This window comes from Uloborus diversus, chromosome 5, assembly GCF_026930045.1.
Source record: "Uloborus diversus isolate 005 chromosome 5, Udiv.v.3.1, whole genome shotgun sequence".
NCBI classification, from domain to species: domain Eukaryota; kingdom Metazoa; phylum Arthropoda; class Arachnida; order Araneae; family Uloboridae; genus Uloborus; species Uloborus diversus.
Window position 1 is genome coordinate 96,345,912 of NC_072735.1, and position 25,435 is coordinate 96,371,346.

The 25,435-nt window shown below is 32.9% G+C and overlaps 1 protein-coding gene across 1 annotated transcript in view; it reads left to right on the forward strand.

Annotated features, from left to right (window-relative positions):
• LOC129222841 (U4/U6 small nuclear ribonucleoprotein Prp3-like) overlaps nt 1-25,435 on the forward strand; it is a 149,089-nt gene extending 123,654 nt beyond the window's left edge. Inside the window, exons 16-20 of the mRNA XM_054857392.1 lie at nt 2,104-2,217; nt 14,441-14,559; nt 14,640-14,720; nt 15,798-15,844; nt 25,176-25,435. Of these exons, the coding sequence (XP_054713367.1) occupies nt 2,104-2,217; nt 14,441-14,559; nt 14,640-14,720; nt 15,798-15,844; nt 25,176-25,328 (514 nt within the window). The 3' untranslated portion in view covers nt 25,329-25,435. The remainder of the gene's footprint in view (nt 1-2,103; nt 2,218-14,440; nt 14,560-14,639; nt 14,721-15,797; nt 15,845-25,175) is intronic.

Consider the following 25,435-nt stretch of genomic DNA (forward strand, 5'->3'; position numbering starts at 1 on the left):
AAAGCTTCAAAGAGCAAATCAGGGTGAGAGGGGCGGGGGGGGGGGGGGGGGTAATTTTCTAAAACAAGACCCCTATTACTTGAATATACATATGTACAACAATAACTTTTGATATGCATACAGTTCATTTCTTATGTTAAAATAGTTTATTAAGTCAAAATATTCTGCATAGAAATACCAGGCCCAGTGCCTGTTGATAACCAGCAACAGGCACTGGGCCTAGCTAAACTGGTCCTAGCCAATTTATTGGATCCAAATGAAGATCAATGACCCTCCTTAAGCTTTCTACCCTTTTACAGATTACAGCCTTTTTCGGTAAGCTGTTCCAAGTACCCACAACCTTACTAGTAATTTTGAACATTTGAGGGGAAGGGGAAAATTGGAGATAGAGAGGTAAAAGCATAACGAACACTACTGGATTTCCAGTGAATATTCATAACGCAACCACCTCTGTTAAACACCTTAAGTATTTTAACAGACATAAAGAAAGCATGTACTTATAAATTCAACTTTATATTTAAGATACAAACTTTAAGTTTATTTGTTAGGTGCTCAATTGCTTAAATTTAAATTTGTTTTCAAAAAATGTTATGACCGAAAATTAGCTAAAGATAATTAAATTCAAAATTGCAGAAAAAAATAAGCATATAATTAAACAAGCCCAAAGTAATTAATTCTTTAATTCTTTAGTTATTAAAATAAAAAATAAAATAAGCTAATCAGATGTAAGAAATAACTTCTAGTTGCCGAAAATATAAAAATATTTACAAGATGCAAAAGGATTGAAATCTCAAACAAGGGAAGCAAGTTTTCGCGAATTAAGTGCAATAATGTCATGTTTCTCATAAAATAAATTTATATTGAACTAAAATTGAACATAAAATATGCTAATGTACGGTAGCATATGTGAAAATAACATCTGATTAGTCAATATATTTAAATAATTGCAAGATGCAAAAAGATTGAAATTTCAAACACAAGAAGCAATTTTTCGCGATTTCCAAGTTTGTTCAACGTAGGCATATTTAACATAAAATAAATTTATTGGTTTTTATTAAAATTGAACAAAAAAATACTAATCTAAATTAGCATATGTGAAAATAACATTTGATTAGCCAAAATATTTAAATATTTGCAGGATGCAAAAAGATTACAATTTCAAACACGAGCAATTTTCCGCGAAATCCGAGTAAACTCAATGTTGTCATGGTTTCCAAATTAATTCCTTTGTTAATTAATGAATCTAAATAAAAAATAAGCTAACTAAGGTACCATATGTCAAACTATCTTTCGGTTGTAAAAAACATCAAAATATTTACAAGATGCAAAAGGAATGAAATCCCAAACACGGAAGCAATTTTTTACAATGTTGCATATTGAACACATATTCAGAAAATTGCATTAGTGAAATACTTTTAAAAACTTTAAAGCACAATCCGATGATTTTTGAGAGAATTTAAGAACTTGGAATCGTTTTCAAGGTTTTCAAGCACTTGAAAATGAACTTTTTTTTTCAAGCACTTTTCAGGGGTTTTCAAGGACTTACGAACCCTGATTTTTCAGTGCGTTGAATGGAAAGAAGTAGTTATGGGAAGTGGTTTAAATCGTGTTTCTGAATGAAAATAAATATGAGTGATTTGTTATAGAAAAACGTTAAAAGTGGGAATGTTGCCAAAAGAGAAGTGTAATATACGTGAAAAACAATTACACTATAGCATTGAAGAAATTTGTGACGAATGAGAAAAACTTTTAGTTCGGGAAACCATTAAATGAGGAAGATGTTAAGTCACTGTCTTACTGTATTACATATTCATTATTATTATGTTGCAACTAAAACTTTAAGAAAGAGGTTGAGGTGTAGAAAATTTGTTTACCAATAAAAAATAAATCTGAATTAAAAGTTTGCCAAAATTTTATTGTATATTTGAAAAGCAAAACAAAATAAAGATTGTTCCTAATCAAATATTGAACCCCATGTTTCTACCTAATAAAAAGACAAAAGCTGTTTTTCATGCTAACTTTTCTGCTGTGTACTCTGTTTTTATTTTATGTAGTTTTATTTTTAAATTTCAAAATTAAAATGTATTCTTGTGAAATCTTTAGAGCTCATGAAGAAGCTAATGCTGCTCGCAAGTTGACTGTTGAACAAAAGAGAGAAAAAAAAATACGAAAACTCAAAGAAGATACTTCAACTGGTGTACATGTTGCTTTGTACAGGTAACTTTGATTTTAATCCCAGTTAAACATAGTGCATAATGAATTTTGTTGAGGAAAAAAAATGTCTTTTGAACATTTAAGGGTCATTAATTTATATTCTGAGGTGGTGATTGATAGATGGTTTCAAATCTTTTTTTCCCTTCATTTAATTGCCCTGTCGCTGGTAGCGACCACTGATTTTGCTTTTTAATTTACTAACAAAATCAATGCTTTGTCCTGAAAAACAAAAGCATTGAGAAGAAAAATGCATACTTCTCAATCAATCAAAAAATGGTTATAACTACACAAAAATAAACAAAGAAAGGCGGAGGGGTATCATATGCCAAAAAAAGGGGAGGGGATTCGTTTTTGCTGATAAATCAATACATCATGATGCATTTCATCAATAATTCAGGTGATGTGCCAATTGAGCCAAACTGCGCCAATTGCAAATCATGCGCCAAAAGTGCGATTTTGCATGTAATGTTGCAGTTTCTTCAACATATTTGGCAGTTTTTGCAGATTATCATCAAGTTTGCATTTGGAGCTGTTTTTACGATTTTTTTGACTAGTCCTGATTTTTTGGGCATTTCAAAATCCGATTGCATCTACTTTTGAAAAACTCTATCGTTTTAATTTATTATGTGATTCTGTTCCTTTGACTTGAAAAATTTTGTATTGACCACTATTTTCAACCATTCTTATCTTTTGTTTTTAGTAGAAGACGACTTTTAAGTTCATCTCCCCCCCCCCCCCCCCTCCATTCGAAAATGTCAATGCAGTTGCATTCAAATTGATTCAAGAGAATGCCATCTGTAAAAAATAATATTGTTCACTAGTGTTTAATCTTGGGTGTCTTAAGATTTTAGGACTGAAAATAGTTCTTTAATTTTGGTTGGAGACACTTAAGATAGCAAAAAATCGGGGAATTCTAATGTTGTGATAATGAATATGCAGGTATTTCAAGTTTCTCAGATTCAGGCATTTTTTTCCATATTCCTAGACTGTCTTAAAACTTTGTCCCTTAAATAGAGGTGTCCCTTCTTCGTAGGTATTTCAGTTGATGTATTGTGTAAAATAGCTCAGTATGGTTTTATAATTAACGGAAACTATCAAAACTTGAGATTTAAAAATGAAAATTTTGCATACAAATGTGTCACTAAAAATTACAGAGTTATTTAAGTTTCAAAATTTATACTTTAACAAGAGGACCCGATAGACGTTATTCTGTTCAAACTTTGTAAATTAAAAAGTTAAAAAATTTCAATAAACTATCAAATGTTTGAACCGTTTTGTTGAAAAAAATAAGTAAAAAGAAAATCTTTTAAGCTGCTTGGTGTCAGAATGCGAACATTTATTACAACTTGATTTATCTAATGCCCACTGGGTAGTGGTTTTATTAACAATTTTTTCTCACGTACTTGATGGTTTGTTCCTTCAGCCATACTCAAAGGATAAGAAGCGTCCTCAGATATTAAGTGTAAAAAACTAACTACCCATTTAGAACAAACGGAAAATCCCGCTGCAACATCCCCCACATGAAAAAGAATAAAACAATCGAAAGGATATCGTTTAAAAAAATGATAAAGGTAAAAACAGTACTTTGAATAAACGAAAATCACTCCCCCACCCCCTGATGTAAAATAAACATTCTTCAATCAAAGTGACAAAACACTCTTTAAAAACGAAAAACAATTCTTTGCAATTCGAAATATTTCGCCAACTAAACAAAAACTACAATAAATTACATTAACGTTAGCTTTAAAATGTAAACAAATGATCACGCAACTTTATTGTTTAAAGCCAAAGTCGCCAAGCCACCACGTTACTGTAATCCAGCGGATCTGTGAGCGAAGCTTAACTCCGACCGATTAGCGGTCCGATCTTTTGAACCAAAACTTTTAAATCTTCAAATATTGCCTAATTTGTTCTTTCCACCACATACATAAAGCCCACACACATAATACCCTGTACACATAAAGATCTTCCACTGCACTGATCTTTTGTGTACAGAACTATCATTTTGTAATTTATATGGACGAAAATAAAATTTGTTTCGTCTTTAAATTCCATCATCTTTTCCTTTAAGGATTATCAAACTAATCAGTTTATTATTAACGTATTCTTGACATTGGTGCCAAAACTCAGATGGGTTTGAGCCGAGAAACAAATGTTGCTGGGGACGGTACTTTCTGATCATTTGGGTTAGGAAAACCTAAAGCACCGATATGGTCACATGGTTCAACACGACGCAGAACACACGTTTTACGTGAACTTTACCAGTACTTTACTTTAAAATATATCTCGGGACCTAAAGTCGTTGCTTTCAAGAAATGAAAGCTTCACTCTCTCTTATCTATTCTCAATTACATATCACAGTAGGAAATTTCATTACAAAAAGCAGAACTGGCTTTCTTATTGTCCTTTGGCAACGGGTTAAACCTTTATTTCAGTTCTCGCTCAACAATAGATTAAAATAAATATTTATCATTTGGGAGATATAGCCATCCAATGTTGAAATAATTAATTAACAAAAACGTTTCCGCTTCGATCCATCGCGCTTCGAAACCATGCTTGCCACAACTTTATTACACATAAAGAATTTGATCAAAATCGGTCCAGCCGTTTAAAAGCCTTATGGTGACAAACGTCTGCACAGAAGATTTATATATATATATATATATATATATATATATATATATATATATATATATATATATATATATATATATATATATATATATATATATATATGTGTGTGTGTGTGTGTGTGTGTGTGAAAGGTCAAATGCAAGTAAATAACTTTCACATTACAATTAAAAAATAATAATAATAATAAAGCAAAGGTAAAGTTTTTAATTGTAACTATTCTTTTTTGCTTTCTTTCCTTTTTTTAGCCTTTTTGAATATGTTTTTGAATTTTATGAAGCAAACAAATTTTAAAAATAGGTATCAAAGCACTATAGCTTAAATTCGCACTAAAGTAATGATGTATTAAGCAAAGTAAATGTGTGAACTAAATTTAAATCATCTCCTTTTTTTGTTATTTTATCATGTCACACATGTTTCTGTGTGTGAAATATACATAGTTGCTCCAAATTGATGCAGAATTAAAACTTTTGCTGCTGCATGCTGCCCCAAATTTGCAATTTTACTGCTCCAGGCTTTTCCAAATTTGCAATTTTACTGCTCCAGGCTTTTCCAAATTTGCAATTTTACTGCTCCAGGCTGCTCCAAATACACCATTTTATTGCTCCAAACTCACCATTTTATTGCTCCAAACTCACCATTTTCCTGCTCCCAAGATTGCAACAAAAGCGAGTTTTGGTCGGCACATCCCTGTCAATATCATAGCATGGATTTGATATGTATAGCAAATAATGTACGTGGACACACTTGTACCTCTCAGGCTTGAGTTTAGTGTGCAGTGGCAACAAGGTTGATGCCAATAGATATCATGTGTTCTTTAGTGATCTGAAATCAACTGAGAGCAGATTGATAGACTCAAAAAAGAATTTAAAAAGAAAATTAATTTTAATTCTGAAATTTTGAATTCAAATTATGTTTTTTGCAATCACAAACTGAGACAGGACCCTACTCATTGGAGTTATTGTTTCTAGAAACAGCTCCTGTCCCCCCTCCAAGCCTGCCTCTCCTCCTGAGCGGTTATGTGTGCATAGTTGTGTGTGTGCGTAGACCTGTGTATGCATGTAGGCGTGTGTGTGTATGTGTGTGAGCGTGTGTGTAGGACATGGATGCCTCCGATCAGGAGAAGCGGATAGCTCAGGACCGGAGCAGCCGCGCCATGCCGCCTGCAGAGGACAGTGGGCGGTGGTGCTGCAGAAGCTTCTGGTTCAAGTTGAAAAAAGCACGGACCTCCAAAACGGTCAAATGAGAACAATAAGCAATCGTGATTGCTCAAAAAAAAAAAACACACAGAAATTTTGATCAATATTTAAAATTTATTTTTCCTTATCTTGTTGCTAGAGTAGTGAAGTTGCAAATGTGTTCAGCTTTAAAAAATCTATGTTTTGAATAGAAGAGATCTGTTCAGGAAATCACTGTTCCCCAAACACATGAAATTCCCAGTTGAGGAACAGAACTTTTGATCAATATCAAAATGTTTTCCGTATATGATTTTTTGGAAAAAGATTTCACATATGTATTATTTGTTCATTTGTTTTGTGTTTAATGGCTCAAAACCCTCAACTACCTGCATTGTGTCAGATGAAGTTATACACAAAGATAGAGATTGTATAAACAGAAAGTACATTAAAAATTTTCAGAACAAGCAAGCTATCATTTAAAACTTTAAATACACATTAATAAATTTTGAATATGCTATGAAACATTTTGGCCTTATGTAAAGGATAGAATACTTCCTCTTAAAGCCAGGGCCGTCCTAAGAGACAATAGTGCCCAAAGTGAATACTTTCAGCCCCCCCCCCTTCCCCCACCACATATGGAAATGAAGCTGGTTATCAAATACTTCAGTACACAGTAAGATGGACATTGACCTTCTTTTAAAGCCTTCAAAGTCAGGCTAACTAGTGGGAGTTTAATTGAAAAGAGTACCGAATATTTTCCTATCTCTTAAGTTAATAATAACAGATTTTAATTATTATTAAATTTGATTGAACATGTGCTTTTGCAAAAAAGAAGAATAAAATCAAATGAGTTAGCATTTTATCGGGTGAGTGCAAAAGTTCGTGCGGAGTTTGTGAAAGAAAGTCATACAGTGATTAGGCAAGCAAAACTCTTTATTCAATCAATGGTATATTCTCCATCGTTGTCTATAATCTTCTTCCGACGTTCTGGCAGCATACGGATGCCCCGATCATAAAAACTGCGTGGTTTAGATTCGAAGAACTAAGACACGACATTTTGTAAGGCATTCAAAGAGCCAAGTTTTTTTCCATTTAAATGATTTTGCTATGACCGGAATAAGTGATAATCCGATGGTGCGATATCAGGAGAATACAATAAATGAGTTAGGACATCCCATTCCATGTTGTTCAGTTTGCGTAGCGTCTGTCTTGAAACATGTGGTCTAGCGTTATCTTGATGAAAGACTATGAATTTGCGATTTGACAAACTCGGACGTTTCTGTTTGATTTCTCGGTTCAGATTAGTTAATTGACGACAGTACTTGTTCGAATCAATTGTTTGGCTGGCGGGGAGAAACTCAAAATAAATTATACCCTTGCAATCTCACCAAACACAGAGCATCACCTTCATCTGGTGCAAACTGGCCTTTGCCATTGCGTGACCATGTTCACCTGCCTGTTTCCATGTGCGTTTGCGCTGAACGTTGTTGTACAGGACCCATTTTTCATCGCCCGTCACTAATCGATCCAAAAACGGCTCGTTTTTGAGTCGCTCGAGTAAAGGTACGGCAGCAGAAATTCGCTGGATTTTGTTGCTCTTGGTCAACAAATGGGGCACCCATATATCGAACTTTAAATCAAATCCGATTTTTTTTAAACGCCAAAAAGCGGTTGATCGGTCAACGTTAAGTGCTGTAGCAACTTCCTCTGTTGAAATTCGCGGAGTATTCTGAACTAAAGAACGCAAAACGTCGTCATCAATGTCAGAAGGTCGACCTGAGCGTAGCTCATCTTCAGCTTAAAATCTCCGCAACGAAATTTTGCAAACCATTTTTCCACAGTTCGTTTAGCTGGTTCTTGATCTTGATAAACGTCTTGAATGTTTTTTACGGCTTCTGCAACGTTTATTCCCTTCTGAAATTCGTAAAGCATAACATGCCGTAAATGCACTTTATCAACACTCATTTTAAAAGTAATCTTTCTCGAAGCAGTTTGTATCTGCACAAATTATTTTGATTGGAATGAAAGCTGCACACGTCACCTTTCCAACGATCTGACTTACGTAGATAGTGGTATTAATGACAACACGTTACGCCCGTTCTATCGCCATCTATTGCAACTCCGCACGAACTTTTGCACTCACCCAATAAAAGCTATTTAAGAAAAATACTTAATAGATAAAAAAAAAACTAAATTGCAATGCAATAAAAGCTCAGTTCACGACACTCTCTCGCATCTTGGTGCCTGAGGCAATTGTCTCTCTCTTGGCAGCTCTGCTCCAAGCAACTACGTGTTATGCGATTATTTTGAGGTACAACCAAAGTTAATTTAATCAGAATTTATGACCTTAAATTTGCTGTTGTCTTGTCCTCCATTAAGCTTCACATAATTTTCTCTGAATGAAGTGACAGTATTTTTTTTTATTTTTGTGGAGTAAAATGTTGCCTTAATTTTTATAATGATTCTTAAATCAATTCGTGCTATTTCCAAGCTTGTGTCTTGTTATTAGTTATTTTATGTATCCTTAAATTCTAGTTCCTTAATGTGTCTATTTATCACTGCCCAACGTATTGTCATTGGAAATTCGTACTTTTCTATTCACAATATTAAAAATGTATTGAAAAATTTTTTTATTGCCCTTTGTTTTTGAGAAAAAGCTGTTTTTTCTAATTCTTAAATATGACAATTTTTCTCAGTTTTCTAATCATCTATCCTAATAACTTGAGGGGCTGACAGCAAGTCACTAAAAGTAAATTTTACCAAGGAAGCAAAAAACGCCATGCCAAGTATTGTGGAATATTGTCTGTTTTTCAGCAGTTGGCACTTAGCTCCTCCCTCAACACGTGGTATCGAACAATTCTATATCCGTGTTTTGGGGATGAGACTTTAGACCAACACTGAGAAAGGTTGCCAGTTGACCATCGTTTATCGTGCTGGAAGAAGACGAGTGTTCTATAATTTTCTGAAAGATCTCTCCCACCTTCCTTCCCCCCCAAAAAAAGTCTGATACAAAGACAATTGTTTAGCATAAAAAGATTTTAAGATTTGCAGTGTATTTCTATCGTTTCAAGTTAATTTATCATTGATTTTGTAAAGGAAATCCTAAACTTTCTGTTTTTCACACTAACTTAACATTTTCTGCAAGCACTGTGAACAGTTACAGGTGAAAGTGGAACGAAAATTTCTCATAACTCAAACGTGGGTTTTTCACACATTTTCTAATTATAAATCACTGATTGCATTTTCTTAACTTTGCTGGTCAACCATTTCTCACCTTATTTTCGATCCAATTTTCTTCTTTAAAGCGTTTTTTAAGTATCACACAGTAATGTGGGATAAATGAAATACTTTTGAAATATTCAACACTGTTTTACTTCAAATATAATGAAGAATGAATACATTTTCGAATTGCGTTTGTTGTTACTTTGCGAATTCAAGCTAATACTTAGAATTTGTTGAGTAAACAAGCAAAAATTAATGTCAAACGATTTTTTAACTATCACTGCAATGTAAAAATAATAAAAAAAAATGACAGACAACAGCTTTAATTTTAAATTTTTCCGAAAATTTTTCAGCGCACAGCTTTTATGGCATGTTCATTCTCTGTCTCCTCATTTTTGACCCATTTCAAACAGTCAATATTTAATTTAAAAAAATGCTGGGTTGATGTATTTAGAATCACGTAGAGACAGTATGAAAAAGTATTGGAGTACTTCAATTCCAGGGTACTTATTTTTACCACACATTTTTAAAGCATACGAACAATTTTGGAAGCCACAGTAGGTAAGTTACTCTCTGTGTAACGCATTTCCAAACTTTAATACTATTTTTTTCTTTTTTTTTTTTCAATATGGCTTTTATTCTTCAGAAATGAAATTCGGAACAAAACAAAAATTGAAGCTTTTTACACGCCAATATGGCTATCAACAGAATAATTGCAGGGATTGCTCTAATAATTTTGAAATGTTCGCCAGTAAATTAGCCAAATTTTTTAAAGTGTTAGCCAAATTTCAAAAGTTTTAGTCAAAGATTAACTTTTACTCATTTTAATATATTTTTGTTTGCAGAAATATTTCATCAGAGTGAAAAATAACTTAATTTTTGACAATTTTTTGAGGATAAGGACAGCTGTATATCCAGGAATTTTTGTCCGTTTTTAGGAATTTTGTGAGAAAAAAAATGCAAATTAAGTACAATTTTCCATAAGTCATATGTAATTTTTCAAAGGAAAAATGGCTAAAAACAACTTAAAGTGGTATTTATCATTCTTAAAAATATTTGAGAGTAGAAATAAAAGCTTTTAATAAAGTAAAGACTGCATTCGTATCTTACTCCGATGTTTCAGACATCGAACACAATGAAACAAACGCACCATTCAACAAGGCATCCGCCAACAATTTCTACTCGGTAGCCACGCTGCTCACTCGATATCCAATCAGCGAGAGGAGCAAGTACAGTGATGCAAAGAGGCGAGAAGCAAACTTCATCCTTCCACGGATCCGATGGATGATAACGCTCCGATCCGATGCTAATGTGCGTGCGGGCACCTCATTCTTCTCGGAGTGATCTGAGAATAAAACAACTTTCAGTGATTGCTCGTCTGGTAGTTTTGTGATGAAAGATTCGTTTTTAGGGGTCGGAATTTTGCGAAGGGTCGTTTTTATGGGTCCAAATTTTGTGAATGGACCTAATTTTTATCTAGATTGACATCTGAAGGGAGATTTTTTTTTCTTCTGTGTATATTTTAGAGAATTTTCTGTTCGCCAATAAATTCGCCAAATTCGAATTTTTTTCGCCAACTTAACGATTTTATCGCATTTGGCCATTGGTGAATGCTTAGCGCGGTCCCTTAAGTGAATAAGTGACTGAAACAACGTTGTATGTTGCTATTTTGGCCTATTTATTTTCGTAAATACGAAAAAATATGTATACTTTTTTTAATGAAGTTTTTTCTATTACTCTAAAACTAATTCAGTTCTCCAGTACTTTTGCCAAACATTACATGTGTGGATCATAAAATAGACAAAAGCTTGTTGCCTGCATTCTAATACAGCTCTGTAAAATGCCTAATTTGCAACAAGAAACGTTGCTTCATTCAACTTATTCAGTTGTTGAACATATCCTACATTGGCAAGGAAAGTGACACAACTCAAAAAAAAAAAAAAAAAAAAAAAAAACTGGAATAAAGAAAATTAAGGTTTAACACAAAAGTAATTTTAAGCGATTTAGTCTCAAATATTACAATATGCGCAATCAACTTTTTATGTGATGTTTACCAATTAATTTTTATAGTATGGATATATAATGCATACTTAAAGCTCAAAATATTTTCTTCATAATTAGGAAATTTTAATGATGTGTCACTATTGATGATATTGTTTTTATGCCTCCACGCACCATTTAGGTTAGCTATTTTGTGCGATTTTTTAAGCACGAAAAAGCATTAAATTTAGGTTTTGAACCAATAACTAGTACATTTTCCCTACATTTTGAATTGTGACACTTTACTTGCCGGGGTGTGATATGCTTCTTTGTTAACATGATCATAAAAAACTCCCATGAATAACGCTATCCGGGGGGGGGGGGGGAGCCTTTATAACAATTGTTAGCGGGATTTTGGTGACTTATAGCAGACCAAAGGAGCCATTCACAAATGATGCCAGGCTGGAGAGTGGGAGGGAGGGTTTGGGGTTCATGAACTTGTGACAGTTTATCTCATAGGGGAAGTAGGAGGTTACAAGAAGTGTGACATCACACATTTTGGTAGAGATAAAAGCGTTCGTTTTAGAAATATGTTCATCTAACATTGCGTGATATGTGACGAGGGAAGAGGTTAAGGTGAAGTGTGACATCCTTTGTGGACAACCCTTGTGGATTTTAAGCTACTGTCTATTGAAGTGTTAAACCAACTTCCTTTCTGCTCCCCCCCCCCCTAAATTAAATTGGTCGGCGCCTTCCGCGCTGGAAAATACTCGCCCCCGGGGGGGGGGGCCGTCATCTCTAAACCGATGAACCTAAAATTTTAAAACAGTATTTAAACCAAAGTCACTTTTTATAACACACCACAGATTATTACATATTTCTAAACATTAACATTCATGCAATATGAAGAGAAATAATCTTAGTTTAAATAGTCAATTGCCTGGACATATTTCAGATTGATTCCCCCCCCCCCCCCAGTTCCTTTTATTTATTATATATAAATCCCTACTGGAACGTTTGGTCACTTCACAACTACCAAGCGGGGGGGGGGGGGGCAGCATTTGTTTGAATAATGTTTTCAGCATTTTTCAAAAACTATAGCAGCTACTTTAGATTGATTGAATATATATCCACTCTATATGATCTGAAATTTTGTACATAATCTGTGCAGATGTACCAAATACCCAACCCTTAAGGGCTGTGGAGTCTCCCCCCCCCCTCGCTAAAGAAAAGAGAGATGGAGAAGGAAGAAAGAGAGATATACTAAGTCTTCAAAAAGAATGCAACCCTGAAGCATTTCAATGCCACAATTTGTGTGCCAATGAAATTTTCCGCAAAAGTTAATGCCCCCACTCCAGTTTTTTTCATGAGCGCACTTGCAATTTAGAATTTAAGGCGTTAGTGTTTGAAAGGATATTCTGCAACATCATCTGCATATATGCAGAATGCGTATCCTTAATAGAAATGTTTCATTCGTATTGCAAAATACCTTACGGCTCTTTTTTTTTTGTATGTACATTATTTAAATTAAAATTCCTGTAGTGCCCAGTGCTTCAGTAGTGGCCACTTCAATGTTTAAAATGCACCAGTAGTGGCCACAGTGAAGTATATTTTTAAACTATGGGTCTACAATATTAATTGCCTCTTTTGAAACTCAACGAGCATATTATAGACCAATTTTCCTCAATCGTTCCATGATCTAAAAATGCCAGAATTTCAATTTGTTCAATTTTTGCCCATTTTTGTTAAAACTTCAAATTTGATCCATTAGCAGCCATTCCAAAATCTGAAAATTTCAGTATTGGCCATGTACCATTCTCCCATCCGAGGAATTTGCATTACTTACTATAAATTCAAATCACTGATGAATAAAATTGATACCATATGATAGTTACATTAAATATCAATGAAAAACTCACATTATTATTGTTCATATCTTTCTTCAAAGAAGTAAACTTGAAGTGGCCACTCTACTGGTGTTTTACCTTATAGTTCTGAAATTTTCAGTTTAAAAAGTAAAGATTCCCGGGAGACGACAATCGAAGCGGGAAACGAAAAGAAAGAACACTAAGATATTTTCGCAAATTTAAATGCACGCCAAAGTTTAGGGTTGTCTTAATCGCAAGCGGTGGCGATTACCCTCGCATTAAAATTAGCTCTGCTTTCGGGAGGGCGTTTCGAAGTGCCTTCTTGCCATGGATGCACAATACATTCAAGTGCCATCTTTCGTCGCTTGTAGGAATTAAACCATTTTGCTGATTGCTTTGTTTTTTACCATTGGCTTGCACATTTACTGTTTTTCTTGGAAAAAATGAAAAATGCGAAAGCTGACTTGCTATCTTCCCTAAGTCAGCACTCCTCTTCTTTCTGACAACAAAAGGCAACTTTATAGCCATTTAACTGTAGTCTGAAATAAACATAAATTCAAGCATGTATTATTCTCTATAAAATATTGATATGGACGAATAAATATTTCATATATATATTTATCTTTGTATTGCTTGAAAACAATTTTGTAGTTCTGGTGCAAATGTAGAAATATTTATTTGCGTTTAAGAAAAGGTAATGCTCTTACTTTCTAGTCCTTACTACCTCAAAAGCGTTTAAACGGAAGAAGGGAAAATGTCATAATGCAAAGCTGACTACTGATGATTTTTGGTGGCAGAAATCATTTAGATTGCAGTGTTTAAATCTTTCTCTACACTATATAAATTTGTGAAAACAGTGCCGGAAAAATATTGCTAAAATAGTTTGAAAAATAAAACTTGAAATTATACATGTTGAAAGTAGCCTTTGTTTTTGGCTGGCCAATCAGTAAAATTGAAATTCAATTCAGAGGGGATTGTGGTCTTAAAAGATGGGAGATTTTGGGATGAAAGTTTTAGACCATCAGTGTGCTTTCATTTAGAATTAATATTTTTTTTCATTTGTAAAAAACGATAATTGAAGGAATAGTGCAACTTACTTTCATCAATTGTTTTCCGTATAAACTTAGAACTATAGACACTTTTTATTCTCTTGTGATAAGAGAGGAAAATATATCATATTATACGTGTACCAAAGGTAAAATTTTACTAGGTAACATTTTTTAGATTTTTGAAAGGTCACAATCACCTTTGGAGATACTAAATTTAATATTTATTCTATTAAATCTGTTCAGTTATTTACTATACCAATTTATAACTGATTTTTTTTTTTTTTTGTTGTTAAATTAGGGTTTTGAATTTAAGTAATCCTGCAAAAAAGTTTAAAGTTGAAATGAATGCAAAGCAATTATTCATGACTGGCTGTGTTATCCTGTACAGAAATATAAATATAGTTGTTGTAGAAGGAGGTAAGTTAAGTTTTTATGTACTGCAAAATAATTTAATATAATTAATTTTATTAAAGGAATTTAAATTTTGCTGTATTTAGGTCCAAATCAACAGAAAAAATTCAAGCGTTTGATGTTGAACAGAATTAAATGGAATGAAGAGCAGGCTACAAGAGATGGAAGTATGTTGATTCCAAATATTCATTGATATAAAAAGTGGTTTTATGTAAATTTGGAAAAAATTCTGACAAATTATTTGTTTTTGTACTCAAGGATTAGACTTAAGTTGCTGTTACTTTTCTTCTTGCATATTGAGAAATATAAATAAGCTATAACTACATAGTTACACGAGCTATCACAAAAGTTGCATCATTCCTTAGCAGAGAAAAGAAGTAAGGTAACATGACACATGTCTAACACAATCTCCTAAATATGTGAGGAGAAATTTTTCTGAAAATACAATAATTATTCCTTGAAAATCCCCATATAAATAAAGATTACTATTTCTCTTGAAATTTCCAATACAGTAAGATCAAGGTTCTCTATAAAAATCTCCATCAGAATAGAGAATTTCCTTAAAATTCCTATTGTAAGTAACATGGTATGAGTGCACCTGGAAGTTATAGAAAATCATGGATTTGTATGTTCTAGAACATACATATTTATCAAATTTTATTTATTAGTAAAATTTATGCAATTTAGCTATTTTGTATATTTTATCACATCAGCTCCAAATTTTTAGACATTCCAAAATCCAATTGCATCCGCTTCTGAATACTATGTGATTCTTCTACTTGCACATTAATAAATTTGTGTTTAATGTTATTTTTAAACCTTCTTATATTTTTTGTATGGTATATTTGAGGACTTAACGCTCGTTATTTTGCCCCGCCCAATCATTTTTTTTCCAATTACACTGGACGCAACTGAAGCCAATACTGCAAGGAAAAAGTTATCAACTTTCTCCAACGTTTATGTTAAATTTATGAAGATTTTAGAATATAAAATTGTTTTAAAAGTTTGCCTAAGAGCCAGAAGGCTGGCGAGGCAATTGAATCAGGGAATTTTCATGGTAGAATTGTGTGCATACTGTATACATCATTTTTCATGTTATACAGCAGGAAATGGACTTTGCATGTATATTTAATATTTATTTTCTTTTAAATGCCTGTAAAATTATTGAATTTTGCCAATGCTAGATTTGAGAAACTTTTAATTTTTTATTTAGATTTAATGCATTTTTCTTTTATATTTTACAGCTGAACAAAGCGAAAAAGTAGAAAATCGTTGCATGTTAATTTGGGAGGCAAGTATTCTATAAGTGTTCTTATTGAGTTTTATTTTACTTTTTAATTTTTTGTTTTAAGCACACATAACAAGTATTTCTGTATTTTTCTGTGCTAACATTTAAACACTTTAAATTTCTTTTCAGCTGTTATTCATTATAAACAGGGTTCGTACACTCCGGGAAAACCTGGAATTGTCAGGGAAAATGACATAGTTAAAAATGTCAGGGAAAAATATAGGAATTTTTCAATTTTGCCCCCCCCCCCTCCCAAATTTTTTTCCAGGGAATTTTGTACTATGAGTTCTAATCTTTGTTTTTATCGATGTTTCCTGAAAAACATTGAAAATTTTGGGGCAAAATGACGATGGCAATAAATAAGTGACGACCCCCAAAAAACTTCCATAGTCGCCATTTTTGCCCCACAATAGTTCCCAAGAAAAAAATTCCTCAGGTGAACAGGAATTATGCACAAACTCTACAGGAAAGAGGACAATTTACTGCTTTAGAAGCACTAGCCTGAGGATGGGAGGGTCAATCAGAGAAAATGGTTTTTGATTTAAAAGTCATTTTACGTGTGAAACGTAGTCTCCATCTTTGGTCATTCACTGGATGGAAGTACACGATGTTGAAATGCCTAAGTTTCCAAAAACAAATCAGAATTGGTTGTTTTCTTTAACTACAAACGTATGAAAACAATGTAAAATGCGCTTCAAATTGTTTTTATTATTATTGTTATTATTTTAAATATGTAATTTTCATGAAAAAGGAAAAAATTTGTTTGAAAAACTTTTCTTCATTGCCTAATGTAAAAAAAAAAAAAAAAAGAAAAAAACTTAAATTTTAAAATATAAAAGGAAAAAATCTAAGATTATTTTTTTATATATAAGGGGAAAAGTAACTTTAAACTATTTTACTTATCTTGAAAATATTGTTATTTAAATTTAATTTTGAATGAAGGGAGTAACCTGGAGTTTTCTAAGAAAACAGCTTGGAAAACCTGGAAAAGTCAGGGAATTTTTTTAATCCCTGATAAATTATAATTTCAATTAGTGTGTAATTTTAAATTACATGTTTAAAATTCATATTTTTGTTAAAATTTTTGAATTCAGATTTGTTGTCATTTGCATCTAAATATTATATGTACATATAGCTAACAATTTTATTGTTTTAAAAACAAATACCGTACAACTTCGTTTATCCGAAAACTATCTTGGGCCCAAAAGCAACCTGGATGATCGAAAATTTGAATAGTGTGCATACAAAGCAAAACAAATCCATAAATAGGTTAACTTACATTTCATTAGGACAAAAAACAATATTTTGTAGCAAAGTTACACATAATTATTTAAAAGGCATAAAATACTGTCAAAACAATTTTTTACATAATTTCTTAACGGAGAATTGATCTGCTGTCATCTGATTCACCTGTGTTGTTTGAATAAAGCATGATCATCTTAACACTGGATCATTGTAGTTCAGCTATAATGGTGTTAGTTAGTTTAACATAATTTATTGTACAATCGATGTAGGAACTGTAATAAAATCAAAATAAAAAGCAAATGTTGGGCATACTTATAGTTATGTTCTTGCTATTATAATTTGAAATTATCTGTGTGAACATGTATATTTTAACCTACAAATTTAATCAGGGTAAACAAGGTTCTACTGTAGCTTTTTTTCTATTCAATTGACAATCAATTCCCACGAAGTCAAGTTTGGTTTTAAAATTATCCTTTACAAAAAAAAAAAAAAAAAAAAAAAAAATCATTTATAAAGAAGAAAATTTGAAAGAATACTCTTTATTGTTTTTATATTTTGCACAAAATCTTCAAATAGACATTTGTCATAACCATCTCAATCACTCTCCTCTGTTTCAAATTTTCTGTATTTAGCTTTAAACAAAAAAAAAATAAAAAAAATTGAATTCTGAAATTTTGAATTCAAATTATGTTTTTTCGCAATCACGAACTGAGACAGGACCCTACTCATTGGAGTTATTGTTTCTAGAAACGGCTCCTGTCCCCCCCCCCCCCAAGTCTGCCTCTCCTCCTGGGCGGTTACTTGTGCATAGTTGTGTGTGTGCGTAGACCTGTGTGTATGCACGTAGGCGTGTGTGAAGTCATGTGTGTGAACGTGCGTGTGTGTAGGACATGGACGCCTCCGACCAGGAGAAGCGGATAGCTCAAAACCAGAGCAGCCGCGCCGTGCCGCCAGCAGAGGATGGTGGGTAAAAGCTTCTGGTCCAAGTTGAAAAAGGCACGGACACCAAAAACGGTCAAATGAGAACAATAAGCAATCGTGATTGCTCAAAAAAAAAAAATCAAAAGGTGAACCGGGGACTAATTACCTTTCTAATGGTTTTCAGTTGAAAAAATAGTAAATTGTTATAATTATATTTTTTAACATGCTAGATGCAGTAACTCTGTCAACCAATGTCCAATTATGTGGTTGCCAAAGTTTCGATGGTTCAGAACATCGATTCATCGGCAGTGGTTAAGTTAATTATATTTACTACACAAATAGTATGATGAAAAAAAAAATAGGTTGCAAAGTAAAAGAGGATATTGAGATTTCTTTGGACGCGCAAATAATTTACCCCTGTGTCCCCATTATCAAAAATAAAGTCTTAAAAGTATGCCAAAATTTTAAGAAAAGTCACCAAATTTAACGACTTGAGGAGAAATGGGAGTACCATCATGTGACTTCACAGTCTTAGGGTTGCCATCCAAATTTTGCTTCAAAATAGTTGCTTTAGTAACCTAAATTGTAAAAAAAAGTCGCCTAAATAGTCTCCTCAGCACAATGATTAAGTTGCTTTTTTCACCCATTTAGTTGCTTTTTCCAATACCTTTTAACTATTTACTAACTCAAAAAATACTTAGTGTAACAAAATCACACAAAAATCAAAACTTAATTTCTCAGATCTAACATGTGTTTTAACATCATTCAACATTTTTTACTGGAACTACTACTTCAAAAAAGCAACTCTCAGAATAGTAATGAAGTTGATGTTTCCAATATTTTTTAAATACAGTAAACTCCCGATTATCCGCGGAATAGGGTGGCACTGTAACCGCGGATAATTCGAATAATAGTTAAAAAACGATACTACTGTATACAATAGCTAAAGAGAGAATATGAATAACATTAACACACACTTAAATTACAGCTAAAAACATTGCTACATTCCCTCTACTAACATTGATTGTAAGAAATATACATATGTAAAAGCTAAAAACGACCAATAACACAATCATGAGTTTTAAAAAAAAATTAATGACCGTTAAAAAGAATAGTGAAAAGACCTGCGGATGAACGGACCGCCGATAATCGGGAGTTTACTGTATTTACAAATTCAAAAAATACATTGTGTCGCACAATCAAAAGATGACTACCTATAGTAACTACAAGAAAATAAAAACTTATTTTCCCAAACATAATATTTTTTTCAAGATTAACTTGGTTCATTCAGCATTTTTTTAATGGTACTAATAATAATAGAATTTAATGAAGATCTTTTTTTTTTTTGAAGTCAAGACAAAGGAATTATAAATTGAGTTTGGGTGTGATCAAAACAGAGATTTATATGCCATATGATTAAAAATCTTTCATTTAACACTTTGATGACAAAATACAAAATTTAGTTATTTTTTTTTTTAGCTATATAAATATCAATCAAACTTGATTTTCTTTTGTTAACAATATGGTTTAGCTTTGTTTCTTTCCGTTCTACAGTTCTTTCTCTTTCTTGTAACTTCTCTGCACCTTCTATCATCCACTGTGCTACTCTAATTTCTAACAAATCATTTTTCTTAATAGCTGATTTTAGTCGTTGATTTGCTAATTTTAATAGCAAATCTGAAGATTCTTGATTGGATTTCTTTTCTTGAGCAGCTATTTTTGCTTTGTCTTCCAGTTGTTTAATTGATTGTGCTTTGCTCTTTATTTCTTCTTCTCTCTGTTTCTCTTTTTCAATCATCTGTTCACGTTCTTTGTTTTCTTTCAAAGTCTGCTCCTTCAACTTTCTTTGTTCTTCCAGATAATTTTCATATGACTTGTGTGCCCCATACGCCAATTTTAAAAGTTCCTTTGTTATTTTTACCTGGCCTACATGTTGGTATTTCGTTAAAGCGTCTCTTATAATAAGTCTTTCATTAAGCATCCGCTCAGACATTTTTGACTAATCTTCAGCTTGGATTCTTTTTGAAATAGAGAATCCTCTCTCCACGTCTCCATTTCCATGAGACAAGCATAAGCTAACTTTGACAAGTTTATTAAGTAAAGGATATTTTAGTTGTCCTAGAGGAGTTTTCTTGTTTAGAGCATCTCTCCAAAAATGATCAACTCTTTCATGCTGATCATTGATAGATGGGGAAGAAAATTCCTATTGTAATACTTTCCACTCATCTTTCACAGATGCAGAATCCACTTCAAGGAAGTTGAGGGCCTTTGCTAGCAACAAAGTAAACACCAAACTAGTTTAAGGGAGGGGGGGGGGCACATGTGAATGGGGCACCATGACAACGTCAAGCAAAACATCTTAAAAAATTCTTAAATAATGGCAGGGCCAGTTCTACTTCTTAGCCTAACTTTTAGGGCAAGGACCCAGTTTATGTTCCTGTAGTGACAGGTTTTTGTTTTAGCAGATGCTGATGTAATGTTATCAGACTTCTACATGTGAAAACATATTTTAAATTACCTAATAAGCTAAACTTAATTATTGCAAACCAATACATGAACATTCCACATTTTGTTGTTATTGAAAATTTATTGGCAAACTGCTTCGATAATAGTTTGGAGAGCTTGTCATAAAATATAGGTCATTGAAGCTTTCTCTTAGAACAAATTGAAAATTTTGTCAAAAATACTCTACAAAATTTAAAAAGACAGGTGCTGGCAGAGATTCCAAAAAAAAAAAAAAAAAAAATTATAAACAAGCATTTTGTTTTTAAGCAGTCTTGAATTGTCAAGTCGTGAAAGAAAGTGCGAATCAAGTGACAAAAAGGCTTTTCAATGGTAATTTTCTACAATTTTTTATAACAAACTATAAGAATATAGGAAATATAGGACAATTTCAAAAATATAGGAAATATAGGACACTTTTGATGCTTTTTCTGAAAATACAGGAAATATAGGACTACTTCTACACCTGGTCACAGCACTGGAGATCATTATTAATAATGCAGTTTGGTTGGCTCAAAATCGTTCTTCCTAATTTTTTTTTCAATGAATTTCATAAAATATGAAAAAATAGTCGCTTTTTATTACAAAAAGTCGCTGTTTTTTTTTTTAAATAGTCGTTTTTGGCCTGTTTTTTGCCAAAAAAGTCGCCATAGTCGCCTAAGGTAAGAAATAGTAGCAAAAGTCGCCTTTTTAATCGCCAATGCCAACCCTACAGTCTGCTTGTTACAAGATATCTATCTGCGAAGCATGTGAGAGAAGTCTACCATTTCTAACCAAAACTCACTAAAAAGGGAAATTTAAAAAAAATTTGGAAGACTTGAAGGTTTCATATTTCAATAACAGGTTTTGGTTTCTGGTTAGGTTGATATTTGAACTGTCAAAAACCAAGCTATTAAGGCCTAATAACTATTGAAAAGTGTTTTTTTCCCTCTTTCAAATTTAACTGGAAAACATTAAATAGTCTTGTAATGCTTTTGCTGCTGAAAAAAATTAAAACTAAATGAATAAATATAAAATGTCGACAGTAAAGGCATCAAACATAAACAATATTTTCAAAGCAAATTTCCAACAGCTGAAGCTTTCTTTTGAACCCAATAAGTTAGAGTTCGTCCAGAAATGATGTTACGAAAGGAGGAGGATTTGTTAAATTGTGACATTTATGGATATTTCCTTATGAAATAATATGCTAAAAACTAAGGTAGGTGCGGGTAATAAGGCCTACCTAAGGGAGATTTGGAATAAAATGGAAAGAAAATGATCCGAATCAGCAAATTGCAAATTTAATTAAAGTACCATTCAATTACTACACCAAAATAACAAAAAACGGCCTTTCTTGCCAAAAACAATTATAAAATTAATTATTTAAATAAACCTTGCAATTGGGCCTTATTATACTACTGTAGGGTAATAAGGCCTAATATTTTAACACTCGTAAATAATCAAAATAAGCTATTAACATTGGTAATTGAGATCATTTGTAATATCCTTAAGCATTACTCATGCTGAAAATCTTTAAAATAACAAAAAAAAAAAAAACAGCCGTCAGGGCACTCAAAAATATCTTCGTCATCGGCTGTCAAACCAAAGCTTTGCTCATGATACCACCTGTTGCATTTTGAACAGGGCTTCATGTCAATCATTTTATCCTCCTCACAAGCGTGACAGTACCACTAGCATCGTTTTTTTTTGTGTGTTTTTTTTATCGTCTTTCTTTGAGGGTTGACGTCATTTTTTGCTTTTTTCTCTTTTCTATATTCTTCAAACAGTTCTTTGGTGACTTTAATTCCTCGATAATTAATAGATTTTCTTCTTAAAATTGATGTTTTTTCAGTATTTTTCACTGGAGTACGCATAAGCTCCTGAACTGCTTTTTTTTTTGTTAAGCTAGTGGTACATTGTCCTCTTCATCATCCGAACTAGAACCGTAAATCATGCCGTACGTCGTTCCAGGAGGTTTGTTTGGGGTACTATTAATTACTTCATCTTGTGCTGTCGATGTGGAAGGCCTTGGGGTTATTGGCGTGAGGGAGGTGCGAGGTTGCGAATTTTTTTCTTGAAATTTGTCAGCTTCGGGAGCTGGAATTTCTGTTAATACAGACGGAGCAAAAGCTGTTTCTGAAATAGCCTGTGGATTCAATAGATACAAACCAGTGGCTTTAAAGCCGCTAGTAATGTTACTATGTGTCATGCATTTAGACCAGATATTTGAAAGAATAACATTAAACCGTGCCTTGGTGAGCTTCTTGTCTGGGTTTTGTTCCGTAAATGATAAAACTTCTGCATCCCAGTGGTGTTCAAATGATCGATAGACGGTTTTATCAAGGGGTTGGAGTTTATGAGTGGTGTTCGATGGTAAACTGCATAATGATATATCGAGAGAATCGGCGACTTCAACGATTGTTAAGTCTAGGTGACAAGCCGCTCCATCAAATATTAAAAGGGACTTTCCTGCACTTTTAAATCTAGATAGGTGCTTTAGAAATTCTGTAAAAAGTTCATTAGCCATATGACCCTTTGTAGATTTTTCTACCAAAGAACCCAGTGGCAAATTGTCATATAATTCTGCCTTCAACCGTTTGCCTTTAAATATTATCATTGGTGGTTTAGCAGTACCAAGTGCATTTACACATCCAGCTATTGTAACACTTTCGGCGTGTTCCGAAGACTGTAAATAAACTCTTTTAGTCCCCTTCTTTGCCAAAACAGTCTGCTGGTGGTGAATTGTGAGACGGCAACCTTTCTCATCCATGTTGTATATTCTTTCAGGATGACTTCTCAAGTCCAGATTATCATAAATTTCATTCAGTCTGTTAAAGTGATCATTAACGATAAATTTGTTAAGCTTTTGAGCTCTGGCCGGTTTCATAAATTGAGCTTTTCGTCTAGATATTTCCGGGTGTCTTTTCATAAATGCTTTAAGCCAATCTTTACCAGCAACTTTAGCAAGTTTATTAAAATTATGCTTTATGTTATTAAGCTCACAAAATTTATAAACCAAGCGTCGGAGAATACGTGGTGTCACAGGCAACCCTACTTCAGCAAACCTCAAAATTCTGATGACAAGATCAGCTTCCTGGTCATCAATGAGAATAGATTTTCTGCCAAGTGTTTTTTACAAACTTCCGGTCTGGAAATGGTTTCTAATGGTTCTCCTGGGAACATTATACCTCACAGCTGCTTTATATGAGCTCAGCATACCTCTTCTTACTGCTTGGACAGCCGACACTAAGTCATTATCAGACCACAGTGCTCGTTTGGGGGGCATTGTGATGTAGGCATTAAAATAAGAATGAACCAAGTCGTAAACAGCCGCAATTACTAATAAACACTCATACCATGTTGAGAAAGATTCAAAATAAGATGCACAGCTGAAAAACTACGTTACAAAAAAAAGGAGTATAATAAGGCCTACAGTCAACTTTCGTAGGCCTTATTAGCCGCTGACGTCAAATTTAAAAAAATACAAAAATATACACTAATTCGATCATATTATTTCACTCAGACATGAAATATCGATAGAAGCATTCAAGACAGATAACTGTAGCGCAAAACTATGCATAAAAGTATGATATTACAAAAATTACTTACATTTCAATCTGCCGATTTTTTATTATTCGTGTCTTACAAGCGTTCCTTGAAAATGAATCTGGGCTCGCTGGTCAAAACAACTGAGTATGGCGTTGCGACCAGTTTGAGGTGTAAACTATCATCAGCCATCTGGGAGTGTAAACTATCTACGATAGCATTTTTGAGCGGCTACAACCATTTTAAATTATATTTTCGCTGTTTAGGCCTTATTACCCGACAGGCCTTAATACCCGCACCTACCTTATATGTAGCATTTTTTAAAGACTAACTCATTTATTATAAACATTATTAATTACATGGATATTTTATTCTAATTTTTGTAAGCATTTTTTTTTTTTTTTTTGCCCTCATATTAGAAAAATACTGTTTTCTGGTCCTAAAATTAAAATTTGAACAGTTCGGTACGTTTTTGGAATTTGAAAACTCCCTACGTTTTTCTTGGGTGCCCAAGTACCTCCCTGTTGAATTTTGTCGAAATCCGACGCAAACTATATATATATACATATAAATATATATATATATATATATATATAAAATTAAGCAAACAGAATTTCAAATATTAAACAATTTATATATAATTAATGATGATAAAAAGGAAAATTGCAAACAGCTATTAAATAGGAAAGATAAAGTATGAATCCAGAGCTCATCAGCCGAGGAGTGCTGCAAATGGTGCTTTTGCCCAGTGTTACTCTATATTGCATGTACTGGAGCTTAAACATTCTCTTTTAGTTCATAGTTAAATTTTTGGTCTTTTGACCATAATTAATGAATTCTCCACGGCTGATGAGCTCTGGATTCATACTTAATCTTTTCCTATTTAATAGCTGTTTGCAATTTTCCTTTTTATCATCACTAATTATATATAATTTGTTTAATAGTTGAAATTCTGTTTGCTTAATTTTATATTTACTTGACTTTTTAGTTTTGCTGCGTTGCGCATCTATGGGCTTTTGGTGTGGTCTTTTCAATATTTTTCACTTTTATTATATATATAATATATATATATATATTCTTTGTTTTATTTATATAGATTCTCTACTATTTTTTCTTGTAACTAATCTAAATTTTATTTTAGGGTACTGTTACTCACAGATCATTTGGTGATATAATGTTCAAATTATGCCCCACTGAAGCATTTGCAAGAGAATTTTTTAAGAAACGAGGTTTAGAACACTATTGGGATTTAGTTTATGGAACCTCTGTTTTGGAAGCTGCCGAAGATGCTTAGTCAACTACAAAAATATTTCCTACTTTGAAGAAAAATCATTTGTATTCATTTGGCATAAAACTTCTACTGTACAGTTTGTATTATTAAAGAATTATTCTTTTTCTGTT